The sequence below is a fragment of the Oryctolagus cuniculus genome, chromosome 2 (genome assembly GCF_051225735.1).
Source record: "Oryctolagus cuniculus isolate XC-2025 breed Fujian yellow rabbit chromosome 2, ASM5122573v1, whole genome shotgun sequence".
Lineage (NCBI taxonomy): Eukaryota > Metazoa > Chordata > Mammalia > Lagomorpha > Leporidae > Oryctolagus > Oryctolagus cuniculus.
This window is the reverse complement of record NC_142868.1, coordinates 180,835,060-180,853,252: the sequence shown is the minus strand read 5'-3', so window position 1 is coordinate 180,853,252 and position 18,193 is coordinate 180,835,060. Positions and strand designations below refer to the sequence as shown.

The following is an 18,193-nucleotide window of genomic DNA, read 5'->3' as shown; positions in this document are numbered from 1 at the left end:
TTATTGTGCAGTTCAGCGAGGCGCCCTGGAGTCGGTGGACACTGTCCTTTTATGTCGCAGGTGCGTCTCGGTCCTCGCCCGGTCGCTCTGTCCCGCCCCACTGGGGCCGGGTCGTTAACCGACTTCCGGGACGTCGCAGCTGGAACCGTCCGCCGGCCGGCCCCCCGGAGCCCCCAACGGCACCGGCTCAGGTACCCACGCCCGCGCGAGGCGCCCCGCGGGCCGGCCAATGGCAGCGAGCCTTACTGGGCGGGTAGCCAGCTGCCGTGGCGGCCAATCGGGGAGAGACTTCTTGTTTCCGGGCAGAGCGGGGTCCCGGCACCGCGGCGCTCGGGTTTTGTTTGGGTCCTGGGTGGAGGGCCCGGGTGCCGGGGCCCGAGGTGCCGCCTCGCTAGCGGGAGAGGGAGCGGGATCAGCGGCCCGGAGAGAGGTGAGGGGCTCCGCGCGGGCTGCGGGCCCCGCCCCCTCCTCGCTGCCCCCTCGGCCCGAGCCCCGGGGGGACGCCGCCGGCCCCTGCCTTCCCCGCCCCCGGCTCCCCTCTGCCCCGCGCCCTGCCTCCCCGCCCCTCCGGGCCGAGTCTGTCTCGACCCCTTCCGTGCCCCCAGACCCACCCGGCGCAGAGCAAGCCCGGGCAGTGTGCGGGTGCTCGGAGTCGGGGGTGGAGAGCCAGTCCCCTTGCCCGCAGGTGGGACTCAGCCCAGCGTTTCTGGGGGTACAGAGGACACCCATCAGTTACCCTCAGCCACCTGTGTCGTTTGTGCGAGGCTGCGTGCCTGCTGGGCGGGAGGGGTTGGGCCCAGCCCCGTGCCCTGAAGGGCCTGAGCTGGAGTCTGGGCGAGCAGGTGGCACCTGCCCGGTTTGCTCTGGCTGGCCTGGCAGGGGCCACGCTTCTGTAGTTTTCTTTCGTAGTAGGCATAGGGTAGGGACAAAGAAGGCAGGAGCAGCCTTGCAGGGCTCGGGGGAGCAACAGCAGTTTGGTCTACACTTGTGAGGACACTGGGTTCTCTGCACTGGAGACCCGCAGCAGGTCCGCCGGGCCGTCTATGCACATGGCTCCGTGTTGCCGGGGTGTGTGTGTTCTGGCCTCTCTGGTTCTCTCACCCTCGGACTGCAGGGACAGTTCGAGCCTAGTGTCCCTCAACAGGTTGAAACCAGTGGGTCTTTGACTCGGGAACAACCTGGTGTCCCTTGGGTCACTGGATGTGGTGGCTGGTGCTGCTTTCTCCTGGCCTTGCCGGATGGTCGTTTCTGTTTTCTAGGAGGGAGAGAGCCTCCCTAAGAACAGCTCGCAGCCACCCGGAGATACCCAAAAACTTGTTTTTGTTTTCTTCTCCCCCTCCCCCCCGTTCTTCCCAGCTCTCAGGGCCAGAGTGGGGCAGGAGGATGCGCTCCCAGCCCCGCGATGGAGCTGCGCTGTGGGGGACTGCTGTTCAGTTCCCGCTTTGATTCAGGGAACCTAGCTCACGTCGAGAAGGTGGACTCTGTGGCTAGTGATGGGGAAGGGGTAGGAGGCGGGGCCTCGGCCTCCATCAGCAGCGTTGTCTCTTGCCCTGACTACGAGTTCAACGTGTGGACCCGGCCAGACTGTGCTGAAACGGAATTTGAGAACGGAAACAGGTATGAGGGCAGAGGTGGGGGTGGAGGAGGAAGCCAGCTCCATGGCGTCAGCCCTGTGACTGCCCTTGCTCTGCCGGCTCCTCCTCCGCGGCCGGGCTTGCTCCAGCTCTCACGGGCAGCGTGTCTCCAGTCCTCCCCTGTGTAACGACCTGTGTCTCCCGCGCCGGCCTGCAGGTCATGGTTCTACTTCAGCGTCCGTGGAGGGACCCCCGGGAAACTCATCAAGATCAACATCATGAACATGAACAAGCAGAGCAAGCTGTACTCACAGGGCATGGCCCCGTTCGTGCGCACACTGCCCACCCGGCCACGCTGGGAGCGCGTCCGGGACCGGCCGACCTTTGAGGTGAGTCTGCGTGAGGAGGAAGCCAGGACCTGGGTGCTGAGAAGCGGGGAGGGGGAGGAAGGGGAGTTTGCCCTTGGTGCACACCAGGTGTGGGTGTCGGCTTTCCCCCCAGCCCATGCTGGAGTCAGGATGAGCCCTCCTCGGGCTGGCCCAGCGAGGGGCTTGATGGAAGTGGAGGGCGGGTGCGAGGCCAGGGCCGCAGTGGGAGCTCAGCTCCGAGACCGTCAGCGTGCTGCCCTCGCTCTTCCCCTCTGCTCCGCAGATGACAGAGACGCAGTTTGTGTTGTCCTTTGTTCACCGTTTCGTGGAGGGCCGCGGGGCCACCACCTTCTTCGCCTTCTGCTACCCCTTCTCCTACAGTGACTGCCAGGAGTTGCTGAACCAACTAGACCAGCGCTTTCCGGAGAACCATCATACCCATAGCAGGTGCCAACCCCATTCTTACCCGGACACCCAAGCCTGGGTCAGATAGCACCACTGCGACTTCGGGAATTTGCCCTAAGGGTTCTAAACCCAGTTCTCTCTGTTTGGAACGTTTCTGGGTGACCTTGATCTCCCCATACTACCACCTACACTCCACTCTTCCACCTGCCAATTCAAGCCTCTTGCTGCCCCCTTCCCACCAATTACCCAGACTGAGCCAGCACTGCCGTTGCTCAGCCCTCCTTGTCCATCCGGGCCCACAGAGGACAACTCTGTCCCAACGAAGTAATGTATCCTAGGGAGCCACAAGTGGGGAAAGGAGGAAGTCCACCCGGCCCTGGGCTCTGCATTCCAGCAGTACAAACTCGCCCGGATCCCTGGCCTGTGTAGCACAATGAGGGACTATTACGGCCCCAAAAGTTAGGGAGAAGGACCAGGTTTTACAAATCCTGGGCCAATGACAAGGCCCGCCTCTTGACAGGCCTCCAGGGACTTCTGCGGGCTTAATTGTTTTTACCCCTGCAGTCCCTTGGATACCATCTATTACCACCGGGAGCTCCTTTGCTATTCCCTGGATGGACTTCGTGTAGATCTGCTAACAGTCACATCCTGCCACGGGCTTCGAGAAGATCGAGAGCCACGTCTGGAGCAGCTGTTTCCTGATACCAGCACCCCCCGGCCGTTCCGTTTCACAGGCAAGAAGGTGAGCGGGAATGCCACCCGGGTCGTGCCTTGGCTGCAGGCACTGTCGGGAGCGGCAAGCTCTTGTCTCTAGGTGTCCTGGACACAGCCTCCGCCTGCAGCCTGAGGCAGGGGTGACAGTTCCCACTCCACTTGCCCACTCAGCCGGCTGCAATTCCCGTGGCTTTCCTGCCTCACCCACTTCCCGTCCGCCTCTCTGTCGCAGTGGTACTGTAGAAGAACTGACCAACGTCTGTTCTTTCCACCCCAGATCTTCTTCTTAAGCAGTAGGGTGCATCCTGGGGAGACTCCATCTAGCTTCGTCTTCAATGGCTTTCTGGACTTCATCCTTCGACCTGACGACCCCCGGGCCCAAACCCTACGTCGCCTCTTTGTCTTTAAGCTGATTCCTATGTTGAACCCTGATGGTGTGGTCAGAGGCCACTACCGGTAAGTAGCCTCCCCTGCCGTCCCCTTCGCGCTCTGCCTCTCCACGGGGGACTGTCGGCCTCCCGCCTCCTGCATTCCCGTTCCTCTTGCACTGTCACCAGGGCAAGCCCACCTGCTCTTCCAGTGCCCTGAGAACCGGTGTGATCGCATCCAGTGGCATTTCCGGGGAGGGGCAGACCCCGGAGAAGTGCAGGGCTGTCGGCACGGGGAGCTCGCCTTAGGTTTCATGTAGGCGCGGCAGCAGAGCAAGGAGGCCTGTGTGCTTAATTCTTTCTTTCCTGAGGCAGCGTCAGCCCCCGTTTGAGAAGTCCGTCTCCCAGTCTGTCATCGCTCTGTTGGCTCCTTCATGGGAGACGGGATCTTCTCTAGACCCTGCCTCAGTCCTTGTGTTCCCACAGCACGGACTCACGTGGGGTGAATCTGAACCGTCAGTATCTGAAGCCTGATGCCATCCTGCACCCGGCTATCTATGGGGCGAAAGCCGTGCTTCTCTACCACCATGTGCACTCTCGTCTGAGCTCCCAGAGTCCGCCTGAGCACCAGCCCAGTCCCCGTCTCCCCGCCGATGCCCCTCTCTCTGACCTCGAGAAAGCCAACAATCTCCAGAATGAGGCTCACCTGGGGCAGTCCTCTGATGGGGAGAACCCTGAGGCCTGGACCCAGACAGAGCCAGCGGAACAGAAGGCCAACAGTGGGTGGATTGTGCCACAACCGACTACTGAGCTAGAGGAGCCAGCCCCCAACACCATCCCCCCAAAAGAGAGTGGTGTCGCCTACTACGTGGACCTGCATGGACACGCTTCTAAAAGGGGCTGCTTCATGTATGGAAACAGCTTTAGTGATGAGAGCACCCAGGTAGGAGTCCCAGCAGTGCTCTGCGAGTGTGGGAGACACTGCAGGTTAGGAGGTAAGGCTTAGGCCAGTGTAGACTACCTGGGCCAAGGCAAGACAGCCTTATGTTGCAGCCATTACATTAACGACCTTTGAGTGAGGATCATGCTGTCAGCATCAGTCTTTTCTAGTGTTTGGGAACTTGGGAGGAAGAAAATGTTGCATTATTAGGGGGAAGAAGCTAAGAGCCTAAAAGGAGGTAGAACCGCTGCTTCCCAGCACCTAGAATTAACATCAGCAGTCGGAATTCAGGAAATGCCGGTTACTGCGGTGGCGGCGATGTATCTGCTGCGTTGGGTCACATGGCTCCACGCCTGCCATCTCCTCCTTGCCTCTTGTCCCTTTTTCTTTTTTCTTTCTCAGTTGCCTTTTTCTCCCCAAACAGGTGGAAAACATGCTATATCCAAAGCTCATCTCCTTGAACTCAGCCCATTTCGACTTCCAGGGCTGCAATTTCTCAGAGAAGAACATGTATGCCCGAGACCGAAGAGATGGCCAGTCTAAAGAGGGAAGCGGCCGTGTTGCAATCTACAAAGCCTCAGGGATAATCCACAGGTTGGGTGGACACTGGGGTACACTTGATGATAATAGCCTCCTTGAAGAAAACAATGCACAGGCCAAGGTGTTTGAGCGGCAGGGGCCAGCCAAGCCTTCTCACAAGAGAGCCTCAAGTTAGCATTGCTGTCTGTAGTCTAGGGCTCTGCCTTTATGGGGACTCCCTGGGTATATGGTGTATGGCCAAGGTCAGTTACTGAGGTCATGAGCACTTTCTATTTGTGTTCATTATTTTCACAAGCAGTTGCCTTTAGACCACGTAACCTGTCCCCCACGGTGTGCCCTGGAGTCTGTTCAGGCGGGACACTGACACTGATAAAAGTCTCTGTGTCTTAGCTACACACTTGAATGCAACTACAACACTGGACGCTCAGTAAACAGCATCCCTGCTGCCTGCCATGACAACGGGCGTGCCAGCCCCCCTCCCCCGCCGGCTTTCCCCTCCAGATACACTGTGGAGCTGTTTGAGCAGGTATGAACACGTGGGCTGAGGGGGGAAGGGGGCCCTCATCCTCGGGAAAGGCCCCACCCCCGCTGCCTGCCTCTTCACCGGGGCCACTCTCAGCACCGTGGTGTTGTCCTCAGCGGACAGGAGCGTGCCTGCCTGAGTGGAGCTGGAGGTGAACGGGCGGTAGCTCTGGCCCACGCCACCGAGGATCCTCTAGCACGCTGCCGTCAGTCTGTGCCTCTGAGCTGGTCTTCCTCATTCTTCCGGGTGTGTTCATGCCTGGGCTCAAAGTACCCCCACAGAGCAATCCTGAAGACTCTGGTTTTCCTGGACAAAAAAGGAGTAGAAAGAACTTCTGGCTTCTGCTGGGAAAACTCCCTCATGGAGTTGTCCCTGTTCCTAATGGCTGAGGCCCCAGGTGGACTGGCTGAGGGAATGGCTCTAAACCACTCGAGCTAAAAAGCTGAGGCACAAGTTAGGGTACCCACTGAGCAAATTTTAGGCCTGGCCTCCTTCCCTCCCACTGTGCTATGCCCCCGCCCCCCTTTAACACAGCAGCCTGGACTGGAGGGCCGAGATGCTGAGCCAAACTGGACTCCCCACAGGTGGGACGTGCCATGGCCATTGCAGCTCTGGACATGGCCGAATGCAACCCCTGGCCCCGGATCGTGCTGTCAGAACACAGCAGCCTCACCAACCTACGGGCCTGGATGCTAAAACACGTGCGCAACAGCCGAGGCCTAAGCAGCACCGTGACCGTGGGGGGCAGCAGGAGGAGAGGTGCTCGGACTCCACCCAGAAGTAACAAGTAAGACCTGCAGCTGGAAGGGGGAGGCGGAGGAGGCGGAGGAGGCGGAGAGGGACGTGGGCAGGGCTCTAGAGCCAGTTCTCAGCCTTGAGCCTTGAGTTCCTTCCCTCCGAAAAGTAGCACACGGGGAATATTTTCAGGGTTTAGTAAAATCAGTGAATTAGTAAGATCAGTTCATTCTTTGCGAACGGGATCCTGTTGCCTTCCCCTGACACTGTGTGCTTTTGATATGGCTGAGAATCAGGCTGGGGACTCCTGCTCCAGAACTCTACACCAAACCGCATGTAATAGAGGCGAGATTGGCACAGGTCTCTTGCCCGTGGTTGTGAATGACTAATTGGAGTTCAAGAGCTAGTGTCAAGGTAATTCACTGGGAGACAGAGCTGCACAGGGACATCCTGAGACGAGCTAGAACCCCTCAGGCAAGAGACCTCATCCGTGGACATGAACCCCTCTCTTCCCTTGGAATAGCTCCCTATGCCTTCCTTACCCCAAAGATAAAGCTTTATGAAGCATGAGGCCTGAGGAATGCCTTGCCACCTACCCCGGGCCCAGGGCTAACTGGCATCTGCTTCTTTGCAGTGGATTGCCCGTTTCCTGCTCTGAAAACACGCTGAGCCGGGCGCGAAGTTTTAGCACTGGCACAAGTGCTGGTGGTAGCAGCAGCAGCCAACAAAATTCTCCACAGATGAAGAACTCCCCCAGCTTTCCTTTCCATGGCAGCCGGCCTGCAGGGCTGCCAGTCCTGGGCTCTAGCACCCAAAAGGTCAGCCACCGGGTGCTGGGCCCTGTCAGAGGTAAGCCAGTCTGGGAGCCCCTGCAGCAGGTGTTCGGTTGTTTGGGCCATTGCTGGGGGAAGTGAGAGCTTGAAGATACACACTTGGACTGGGTCCGAGGGGTCAATCAATAAAATTAGTTTGTAGCAGAATCTGCAGCCTCTCCTGCGACCTTGGTGTTCCCCGCGGCATGACTCCAGGGTGCACTGTGTGGCCATAGGTGGGGTGCTGGGAGCCAGGAACGTTTCCAAGGAAACACTAGCCGAAACAGTGCTGCACACAGAGTCGCCACATCACGGATGGTGTCAGTCTGTCTTCTTGGGGACAGTCTAAGAGGACATCCTCAGAATCCAGGCTGCAGCACTGTAGTCCTGTACGTGATCTCTGTGAGCTGAAATTGTTCCCGGCTTCAGAGCTGATTCGGAAAGTGTGTCAGAGGATTCCAGCTTCCAAAGGCAAACAGAACTGCAGACAGCTTGTATGCCAGACTTACAAAGTCACCGACTGGCCCTTTCCGGCAGTGGGCACACGTGCACTGCACGTGAGGACCCCGTGATGAGACCCCACCTGATTAATACAGCAGGTTCTCAGGCGAACATTTGTGAGTGCCAGGAATCGATGGGCCTTTAGGGGAAAAGAAGAGAAAGTAATTGGGAGTAACCAGGATTGTTGGGAGGGAAAGAGTCCTTCTGGAAATACACTAAACCCCAAGTCAGTACCATACTCAGCATCTGGGCTACAGAAATCTTGCCAGAGGAGGGAGGCTTGTAAGCTGGAGCCAAGAGTTTGCTGGTCTTCCAGTCGCACTCATCCATCTTAGCATTTCCCTGCTACTCAGCTCATAGCCGTGCTGTTCACGCAGATCAGGCGTGCGCTAGGGTCTGAGTGCTTCCGCAGGAAAGAGCAGTGCTCCCTGCTAGCTTCGACTGCTAAAACGATCAACCTGCTCATCTCTGCTCATGTTCCAAGCCCCATTCTTTGAGGTTCTATCCTCATCGGAAAGGATCCTTTTATGTACTGTGTATGAAAGAGAGGATTAGAGTAATAATAATGACTTACATTAGTGTTCCTGAGACCAAGGCTGTTTAAGGGTGGTTTGTCCAAGGTTGCGCAGCTGTTAAGTGACAGTTATTCAAATGTGTATTCTTCACACTCCAGTATACCTAGTTTTCATGTTAAATCTGCATAAAGTCTCTTTTTATTTTTTTCCCCCTTTATCTTTTTGGTCAGTCTCTCTGTTCTGGGAATTCTTTCACCGGCATCATGAATTCTCCTCTGGGTACCAAGGGAAATAGGAAAGAGCCTTTTCTAGGGCGTCACTGGAGAATCTGAGGCAGTTTCTAATCAGTGTTTTACTAACATCCTCTCCACCTCCCTCCCAGTGGAGAAAGCTGTATTGTGTTCTTGAAAAACATGTATTGTTTCTCTGTAATTTCCCCAGATAATTAATAGAAAATACGTGTAGTCCCTGAGTACTGACTTGAAACTCATTAGGGAGACAGGACTGTGACTACACCACAAAAGCACACATACATCATGAACATCTAGGGGACGTGGAGGGCAACTGTGGCAGATAAATGCAAGTGTAATTAACCAGGAATGTCCCGGTGAGAGGTCGTTTTGAAGAATATATAAGGTTTGACAGAAACATTCCAGAAAGGAGTAGCGATGCTTAGCAAAGAGGACCAAAAGCATGTATAACCTGCTGGTCTACAAAGGGTCAGACCCTTCACCAAGGAAATCAGGGGAAGAGAGGTAAAGAGAAGTAAAAGTAAGGCTTACGAGTTTCTGCAGAAATATGGTAACAACTGTGTGTTTTCTAAAAATAATCACTAAAATTCAGGGCTGCCTGTGAACTGCACATACTGCACGGGAAAAGGGAGGTGAGAGCCTGGCCGTAGATGACCACAGCCTCCACCAGCGTCTGGAAAGAGAGATCAGTATAAGCGTTAGAAACAAAGTGGCAGGATGCGGTGACGGGGAAGAGAGGGACCAAGAGGGCTTCCGGGCTGCAAGCCATAGGAGAAAGTTACAGTGACAGTAATGACACTGCTGGAAGAAAAGCGGAGTCCTCCATTTCAGAAACTTAGAGAAGTCATGGCTATCCACGTGGAGAGTCCCTGTAGGCAGAAAAGTATGGAAGCCGAGGAAAGCATCTCGACTCCTGCGTCCCACTGGACGTGGGCTGGGCCGTGACTTTGCTGCTCCATCTTTTAAAGTCCCTGTTGGATCCACAGTGGGGAGCTAGCCCTGGTTTGCGGCAGGGACCCTGGTGCAGACGTGGCATTTGGACTTGGCATCTTCAACCAACCTTGGGAGAGTGTGCTTGCCCAGTCGGGCTGTCCTGTGCCGTTGTTTTGTAGCATTCCCTGGTCCACATGTGTGGGTCTTTGCCTCGCACTTCTCAGCCCACTTTGTTTTCCAAGCTGGGAGGAACACATCCCCACATCTTGGAAATCTTAACTGTAAACCTAAACCACCTACACTTTCCAAACCCACAGCTGAGATTGTGGTTGACAAGGATTTTCTTCTTTTTTGTGAATTTATTTAGAAGAAATTTCCCACTAAGGTATAAAAATTTTTATCACTATACATTTAATTAACGACTGTCCTTTACTGGCCAGAACAAAACATGAGATGGGGCTGCCAGGGAGTTTCAGAAAGGATCCAGGCAGCCCAGCCAGGACATGATAGTTAAGGAACTGCTCTGACAGACCCACCCACAGAGAGCCTGGGGGATGGCATTTCAGGTCAGTGAGCAGACAGCTTGCAATAAGAAGGAGTGCTCTTGGGACAGGAGGCTGGCAGGGCCTTGAGGAAGCCTTGACTCCCAGCACCCCCTGACCTCAGTGCCAAGATCTTCTCCCCTGCTGCAGAAACATGCCCGGAGGGCCACATTCCCAAGTGGTCAAGTTCCCGTCCCCCTGGCTCAGCGCAGCTGCTCGTGCTGCGGAGAAGAGGTTATTGGAGAACAGCTAACGCAGGGATGGAGTGAGGGGAGTCAAAACCTGCAAAGATTCTGTAAAAAGCGAAGCAGACAGCCAGAAGTGCCTGCTGGGGGACGGGTAAACTACCTTCTCCTCTACCAATTTCGTAGTGATAAAGCAGGGCAAGGACTAGGGGTTCACACAACTGAAGAAGGCACTCGCTGTCAGGGTCAGACAGGTGCCTCACTTGCTCCATTCTAGTCCTGGCCTCGGATCCCAGCAGGAGGCTCACTCAGTAACTGCACTTATTCCCTGGCCCGTCAGCCTACCCAGCAGCACCCTGGTATGAAAGACAAGATGGTTAGGGATAAAAGCAGGTGCCTTTAGTGGTCACCTACCATCACCATTCTCATCCCTCCCAGCTCTGTTACTTCAACCTGAGGTTCCTAGAACTCTTTCCTGGCCTCTGCAGTGTCTTGGCCTGTTAGTAAAAGATGAAAAGTTAGGAGCAAAATCCAGCTGGGCGATTTGTCAAGTCTCTGATCTTCATGGGAACTCAGTGAGATCTGGGGACATTTCCAACTTCTAGAGGGCGACGCAGGACCTAGCTACAAGTAACTGCTCCATCAATTGGGAGACCTTAGAACATCCGTTCATCTCATACAAGGGGAGGTTGGTCTGAGCCAACCCCCATCTTGCCACCCCCAAAATGGAACCTGTTGTTGAGTAGCACCTGAAGCCTCTGGACACAGAGCTGATCACACACATCCCTCTGTACGCCACCATAAACTCTCTCCACAGCTCAGAACTAAGAAACAGAGTTCCACTTTCCCCCTTTACTCCTTGTCTCAATGAGGACTAAGGGCCCAAACAGGACACACTGGGCTGTGCACAGACTCCAGGCAGGCGTAGACTTAAGACAGTCATGGAAGTGGTGACGGAGCTGCCACCTCAGTGGCTGCCTCTCTAGACCCGGCACTCCTCAGTCCTTGTCTCCTGTCCTGGGACTCTCATTAGGGGCAGATTCCTGGGTTGTCTGAGTGCCTTTCCCGCAATCCCTGTGTCTGTATTTTGCTTTGACCTTTTTTTACACCATTTGCCTGTTTAGCTTTCTACCCTCTTGAGTGTCACTCAGACTCTCACTAGTATTTACACATGTCCCAAAGGCCTTCACGCACTTCCTTGCTCTTTCTCTTCCTTCTTCCTTGGAGTGTGTGGCTCATCCCTCATGCCTGTGTGGACATATCTCCCAGATCACCTACAAATGCAGTATTTCCTCTGTCGTTTTTTCTGCCTACTGTGCAGTCACCCGGGCATCATCTTGACATGTTTGTCACAGATTTGGCCAAGTTTGGGCCCAGTGTCTCTGAGACATTGCTGACAGCAAATGTTTCAGGTTTTTGACCACAACCATGGCTCTCAGCCTGTCTTTCACCAGCTCCTTAGTCTGGTGGTTTTTGACTCTTGACTGTGTAGGCACTGGTTGGTACAGTGTTTCAGCACAACCCTTCATGGGTACCGTAGGTTTATGTCCTAAGATCTCTCCCTGTCTTAGCTGGGGCCCTTTCAGAATTCTTGTTACTGCCTGATACAGCCCAGTGTATCAGGAAAGATGTTATCATTGCTTACTTTTACTTTTTTGGGTAATATTTATTTATTTGTTTGAAAGTTAGAGAGGTCTTCCATCTACTGGTTCACTCCACAAATGGCTGCAGAGGGCTGGAGCTGCGCCGGGCTGAAGCCAGGAGCCAGGAGCTTCTTCCGAGTCTCCCACATTGTGTGCAGGGGCCCAAGCACTTGGGGCCATTTTCCACTGCTTTCCCAGGCACATTAGCAGGGAGCTGGGTTGGAAGTGGAGCAGCCGGAACTCAAACTGGTACCCAGCATTGCAAGTGGCAGCTTAACTTGCTAAGCCACATGCCACCCCCTCCTCCGCAATTGCTTACTTTCTAAAGCCCTTCCTGTCTAACATATAGCTTTTTTAGGAGTCAGCTGGCATGCCGGCACCTCCACTAAATTCGTTTCTGTGAGCGCATCAGGTACCTGGGGTCTCTCTCTGATGAGGACCTGCCAAGCCTGCAGCCTCTCTACCCCGTGCATTCACCTTCTGCCCCGCTGGGATCCCACACTTCAGCCACAAGGAGTGGGCCAGAGAGAGCTGCCACAAAGGGCATAACCGTTTGCCTTTACCTCAGATCATGAATCTGTGAACAACTCCTAGCTGTGAACAGACAAAGTAATGAGAATAATTTAACTCTACCTGGCATGGTCAAGAAGGCCTCACAGAGGTAACATCTGAGATGGCCCATGAAAGATAGTCAAGAAAAGGGAACAGGAGCCACACAGCTAGTAGCCCTGAGGGGCCATAGCAGGGGTTTGAAGAATCAAATCAACATCCTGTGTAGGCTGTGTAGACGGGAACCGCAGTGATTTCTGATCAGACCTGTGTTTTAGAATAATTTCTGGCACCTGTGTGAAGGATGGATGGTAAGAGAAGAGATTCAGACTAGGGAGACCACCAGGGAAATTTTTTTTTCCAAATAACTGTCAGTGGTGAGAGATTAAAGGGAGGCCAGCACAGTAGGTTAGTCCTCCGCCTGAAGCGCCGGCATCCCATATGGGCACCAATTCTAGTCCCGGCTGCTCCTCTTCTGATCCAGCTCTCTGCTGTGGCCTGGGAAAGCAGTGGAGGATGGCCCAAGTCCTTGGTCCCCTGCACCCATGTGGGAGACCCGGAAGAAGCTCCTGGCTCTTGATTGGCACAGCTCCAACCATTGTGGCCATTAGGAGAGTGAACCAACGGATGGAGGACCTTTCTGTCTCTCCCTCTCACTGTAACTCTACCTCTCAAATAAATAAATAAAATCTTTTTTTTTTTTTAAAAAGAGAGATTAAATGAAGAACTCAGACAGATACAGAGGCAGAATGGTCAACTGATCAAACACAATATAAGGGAAGAAAAAAAGACAGATGAAACCAGACTTCAGCAGGTAGGTTGCTCACCAAGATAGGGAAAATGAAAGGCAGGCAGGGAAAGCCGGAGTTTGTTCTGGTCCTAGCAAGTTCCCTGGTAGAAACGTCCAGTGGACAATTAGAGCTGGATTTCAGGAGAAAGGGCTAGAGAGACTGGGGGACAGAGTGACAGGGAACACCGACAATCAGGGGGCTGGAAAAGGAGCACTTAGACCCAGTGCTAAAGTGATGCCGCGCTTGGAAACAGGCCTCTGACCAGGGGGAGCCAAGTCCATCTCATGGTGCTGCACTTATTTGCCTTTCATCTGTTTCTCTCTCCCACTCAGAGCCCAGAAGCCAGGACAGGAGGCGGCGGCAGCAGCCACTGAACCACCGCCCCACTGCTGGTAGCTTGGCCCCATCCCCAGCTCCTGCCAGTTCCGGCCCAGCATCCTCACGCAGTCTGGGCTCCTGCCTGCTGCCCAGTTCACTCAGCGTAGCAGGTCTGTACCCACTGCCCCTGAAACCTGGGTTGGCCAACTTCCTCCCTTCTCTACCACCCAGGGCTTAGGCCAGGCTCCTGACCAGGCCTGAGCAAGTGCTGTCAGCCACGCTGCCACCTGATCTGCAGCTCCTTCTCAGCTGGACACAGTGCTCCTGTAGACCTGGACATTGGTGACTTACTGGTATCCTAACCCCAACACCTGTGCCTTTGTACAGAAAGCTGGAATTTGAAGACTGTCTTTGTAAAATAAAAAAAGTTAACATTTTTGGAGCGTTTACCATATGCTAGGCACTGCTGTATGTACTTTGCCTCATTTAATCCTCACTTTTAGCTGAGGATCCTGAGGTTCTGCCTGCAAAGTGTTACTTACCCAAGTTCCTTGACTTCAGGGGCTGGGCAACATTAGATACAACTGGAGAATGAAAAACCCACAGACCTTTCATCTGTCCTCACTGCAGATGTAACCGTATCACCCACACAGAACCCAAGCTGTCTACTTCTAAGTTACAGACCCAGCTGTGTGAACTGCATAGGAATGGTCCCTAAGACTCCAGTCTAACCTCTTCTAAGACATATTAGGGACCTGCCACCCTTTCCCTCCCTCCCTCACGGCTACTCCCAACCTGCTACCTCTCCTCAAAGGGTAGCACTCAACCCACCAGGCCTGGGTAGAGCTGACTTGATCCTTAAATGCTTCATCATGTGACTGGAGCAAGCCCCAAGGTCTACGCATTTTACCCAGTAGTTAAGCTTAGGTGGGTTCTAATTCTGCCCCAGGCTACTGCTGTTACCCCATGGACCTGACCCAATAGTCTCACTCAAGAGCAATTTTACCTCCTAGTGGACATTTGGTGATGTCTGGGGATACTTTTGTTTAGTACAGGGGGGAGGGGCAGGGGGAGGAAGCATCAGAGTGGTTAGTCTAGGGATGCTAAACATCTTAGGTTGCATAGGACGGCTCCCCATGGCTAAGAGTTCCGAAACCCAGTGTCGACAGTCCCAAGGTTGAGCGACCCTGACCCAAAGGAAGTTCTCCCCTCTTTTCCACGGCCCCTCCGCTGATAATCAGTTTCCTGTATTCTCTAGGGAACAGCTCACTCTTATCCTCGGGGGACAAGCCAGAGGCTGTCATGGTGATTGGGAAAGGTCTGCTAGGGGCTGGAGCTCGCATCCCCTGCATCAGGACCCGCCTGCAGGTGAGTCAGTCTTCCCTGGCCTGCAGCCTGGCAACTCCAACAGAACCTAGTGGGGCACCGGTTCTCTGGGCAGCGGGAGGGCGAATGCTCAGCACGGCTTTCCAGCCTCCACCCCAGCCCTAGCAGCTGCTCCAGTGTCTGCGTGCCTGTCTGCCCAGTGTCCCACCCCACGCCCATCAGCCAGATGTCTTGCTTGCTTCCAACCCGTGCCCCTGCCAGATACACCCGAACCTCAGGCTGCTAGCTTTGGCTCTCCCTGCCCGGCCTGCCCTTAGCTTCTCCTCTTTTTCTGCCCAGACCTGTCCGAGGAGAGTTTCCGCCAGGAGGGGTCCCGGATTCCCCAGGTAACACATCTGGTTGCTGCTCCTAGGCACAGCCCTGCCACCAATCCCGATTCTGTTCAGACCCCGTGCTAGGTCAGCTGAGGTTGAGTGCAGGCAGCAGCGGACTTGAGGGGGAGCCTAGGCTCTGGCAGGGGCGAAGGCGTAGGTGCTCCCCCATCTTTCTACACAGCGCTGCTTTATTCAGCCAGACCTTGGCCACGGGACAGCTGTGGAAGCTAAATAAATGCTGGTTCCTTCTGCCTAGCTATGAAAGACTTTGAATGCGTAGTTGAGGACTGAATCCAGAAATTCTGTGGCTGTTACCCTGCCTCTCCATCTCAACCAGGGACAGTACCCAGGAATTCAAGGTCCTAGGACCTCTGGTTACCCTTATACTACACTCTTACTCATGGAAACTCTAGAAGCAAACCTTGGAGCAAAAAAGCTCCTGAAAGAATCCAGCCTCTTAGCCTACCCCTGTCCACACAGGCTAGGCCCAGGCTGGCCCGGGGCTCACCGCCGCCTCGCAGAGGGATGAGAGGCTCTTCAGGCCCCACATCCCCTGTACCCCGGACCAGGGAGAGCAGTGAGCCGGAACCCCGCTCTGCTACACCAGGGTGAGCACCAGGTCCAATCCCTCACCCCATCCCTCGTTTCTTCCACCCCCACATTCCCGTTTCTGTGGGATAATTTTCTCTTTCCTGCTCCATTTGACCCCTGAAGACTAAATGCCTTTTATTAAGGCCTTCACACCAAAGGACAAGGCACCAACTTCTGGTTAGGGCCTCAGGCCTAGGAGCCGGCTGGTTCTAGGCGCAGACCATTGTGCGGCCATCGACCTGCCCGTGCTCACCCCATGTCACCTCTCCACCTCCTTCACCTCCCAGCCCCCCGCTAACAGACCAGAAGAGAGGCAGAGTTTTCACAGCCCTGACTCCTCTCTCTTCTCTGTTGCAGGCTGCCTCAGGCCAGGCCCCCACGGCCCCGCTCTGCCCCTGCCTTTTCTATTTCCTGTAGCCTCTCTGACTCCCCATCCAGGATCTGTCACAGCGGGGGTCCCTTGGGCCAACCTGAGGTTTGTTTTGCTCCTACACCCCCTCCACTCACTGTCTCTCCCCGGGTCTGACAATGGCCAGGGTGCAGCCCCTGGTGCGGACCACAGTGAGAAGGGAATGTGCTAGTCTTCCCCTCAGCTGCGGACTCCACGTGGCGGCTGTACGTCCTGGAATGCCGGAGGCACCGCAGAGCCTCACCCTGAGACAGGGCACATTAGGGACCTGCCACCCTTCCCCTCCCTCCACAGCACAAGAGTTTGGGACCACAAAAAAATATAACTATATTTTTATATTGGAGGGGCATTGGGGAGAAGTGGGGCGAAAGCAGCCCCTAACTCTGGGCCCTAGTCAGTGGCAGCTTCTTGTTCCATAGGGTTAAGGAAGACTTTGAGGAAATAAAAGTTGTTTGGAAAACTCCAGGTGTAGTTGCTTTGCATGCTGTGATGGGCAGAGGGATGAAGTGTGGAGGCCCCTCACACCCTCCATGTGGCCTCAGACTATGTCCTGGAGCCCTAGAAAAGAGGGGGAAAGACTTGAGGTAAGGAAGACGCCGCAGCTCTCCTCTGGGGAGTCCTCCGGAGCCACTTCCCCGGCCCTGCCCCCGTCCTGCTCTCCTTAGCCAGGCCGTGGCCCCGCGGCGCGGGAGGCAGCAGTCCGCCTCCCGGCCCGCTCCAGGCGACTTGGCCTAAGGGAGCCTTGGGCCACAAGCGAAACCGCGGGGAGGCGCCCCCAGTGCCTCCCGGCCCCCACCCCGGTTCCCCCGGGGAGCAGCTGGCGGGGCGCCCAGCTCTGCACTGCCTCCCGCTCGGCCCGACGCGCTCTGACCGCGAGTTTCGAACCCCGCAGGCCCTGGGCGCGGCCTCGCCACCCAGCTCTCGGGCCCCGGACCATTACCTGAGGGCGGAGAAAGCGCCACTTTCATTCTTGCTTCTTGGGGTTGTTGACGGCCACGTAGTGATAGAGAACGACGAGCAGGAAGAGCGACACGCCCAGCATGTTGGCGAAGATGGCGAGCTGCACGTCCGTGATCATCCTGCGGGCAAGAGGGGGGACTGAGCCTCGCGCCGTCGCCCCTCTCGCCCCCACGGCCCCGCCACCGCGGGGCTGGCCCGGAGGACGGCGCCTGCAAGCCGCTCACCTGCCCTGCCCGCCTCGGACCCTACACCGCCTCCACACAGCGCAGAGGTAGGAGACCTGGACCGGAACTCCGTCGTGCCAGCGCCGGCCAAGCACGCCACTTCCGGCCGCGCGGCGCTGTCGGGGCGGCCTCTCTAGCCCCGCCGTCTCGCCTGCTCCCGCGCGCTCGCGAGGGGCGGGGTCTCGGGCGGGGCCGCGGTGGACGCCCCGCCGTGGGGGTGGGGCGGGGCCGCGGACGCGCGCCGCGGGCAGGGAACCACGCAGCTGGCCGCAGCTGGCGGGCCTGGGGCGCGCCGAGCGGAGCCGCGGCGGCTGCCAACTCCGAGCCAAGGAGTGGACCTGGGCGAGAGTGCGGCTTCGGGGCGGGCGGGGGACTCGGCCTGGCCTGCGGGCTTCGACCCCCTCTTCCTGCCTCGGCCCCCAGTACTGCTGCCCACCCTTCGCTTCCCAGTCCGGCCCACCAGGTGTTTCCTTTGGGTCCTGCCCTCGCTGTCCTCTCCCAGGATCGGGAGGCGGGGACGGGAGCGGGAGGCGGTGCAGAGTAGGGACAGGGCTAGGGCTGTGGGTGTCCCTCTCCGCGCCGCCAGACTAAGGCTTTCGGACCCACCTCCGACCCAGCAGGAGGGTCCTGCCCGCGATCTGAGCAGTGCCTGTCTTACCCGGGCTCCCTCCCTCCACCGCATCCCTTGAGGTGGGCGTCGGAAATGGGGCGGACCCTCCGGGAATCACAACCCAAACCGTGGGACTTGGGCCAAGTGGGAAATCACCCCCCGGATGTGAGGGAGGGGCAGGGGTCACTGGTTCCCGGCGGAAGACGACGAGGTGGCTGCGGGTGGACGCTGGAGGGTCCCCACCTAGGGGAGACGCGGCCTGGAGCTTCGCAGCCCTCTGCCCGGCCGGGACCTCCCCCTCTCCTCTCTCCCGGCTTCACCATAAAAGGGCACGGCACGGAGCCAGGCTGGGGCGGGGGGCTGGGCTGCTGCTCTGGAGCTGTCAGGGGTAATGCAAGCCAGTTGCTTTGCGGTGGAGGGGGCTAGGACTCAGGGGAGGCCTCGGTTTCCCTGAGCCAAAGAAAACTACAGGAGCTGCTAGAGGGGCTAGAG

At 56.4% G+C, this 18,193-nt stretch overlaps 2 protein-coding genes and 1 long non-coding RNA gene across 7 annotated transcripts; 1 reads left to right on the top strand and 2 right to left on the bottom strand.

Moving 5' to 3' along the window:
* The first annotated feature begins 22 nt into the window (after positions 1 to 22).
* On the top strand, positions 23 to 16,372 carry AGBL5 (AGBL carboxypeptidase 5). Of its 4 annotated transcripts, none has more exons than XM_051843069.3 (16): positions 26 to 191; positions 1,357 to 1,617; positions 1,792 to 1,963; positions 2,226 to 2,389; positions 2,912 to 3,089; positions 3,339 to 3,517; positions 3,916 to 4,372; positions 4,794 to 4,963; positions 5,300 to 5,435; positions 6,017 to 6,219; positions 6,802 to 7,016; positions 13,222 to 13,377; positions 14,466 to 14,575; positions 14,873 to 14,919; positions 15,388 to 15,515; positions 15,856 to 16,372. In XM_051843069.3, exons 1-15 carry the CDS (start codon positions 52 to 54, stop codon positions 15,434 to 15,436), a joined length of 2,637 nt encoding a protein of 878 aa, XP_051699029.1. In that variant the 5' UTR covers positions 26 to 51; the 3' UTR covers positions 15,437 to 15,515; positions 15,856 to 16,372. The 4 variants fall into 4 exon arrangements, with proteins under 4 accessions (XP_017196358.1, XP_051699029.1, XP_089182806.1 ...); XM_089326680.1 differs by lacking the exon at positions 26 to 191 and adding an exon at positions 280 to 430; XM_017340869.4 differs by lacking the exon at positions 14,873 to 14,919 and having other exon boundaries at positions 23 to 191.
* Positions 5,161 to 11,646, bottom strand: LOC149128165 (uncharacterized). The gene is made up of 2 exons (XR_016229531.1): positions 6,764 to 11,646; positions 5,161 to 5,738 (listed from the first exon to the last, which is right to left on the bottom strand). It is a non-coding gene; the product is annotated as an uncharacterized LOC149128165 (long non-coding RNA).
* On the bottom strand, positions 16,210 to 17,176 carry OST4 (oligosaccharyltransferase complex subunit 4, non-catalytic). Of its 2 annotated transcripts, none has more exons than XM_089326686.1 (3): positions 17,092 to 17,176; positions 16,848 to 17,005; positions 16,210 to 16,465 (listed from the first exon to the last, which is right to left on the bottom strand). In XM_089326686.1, the coding sequence occupies exon 2, from the start codon at positions 16,983 to 16,985 to the stop codon at positions 16,872 to 16,874; it is 114 nt and encodes a 37-aa protein (XP_089182812.1). In that variant the 5' UTR covers positions 16,986 to 17,005; positions 17,092 to 17,176; the 3' UTR covers positions 16,210 to 16,465; positions 16,848 to 16,871. The 2 variants fall into 2 exon arrangements, with proteins under 2 accessions (XP_089182812.1, XP_051699068.3); XM_051843108.3 differs by having other exon boundaries at positions 16,848 to 16,986.
* Positions 17,177 to 18,193: the final 1,017 nt, after the last annotated feature.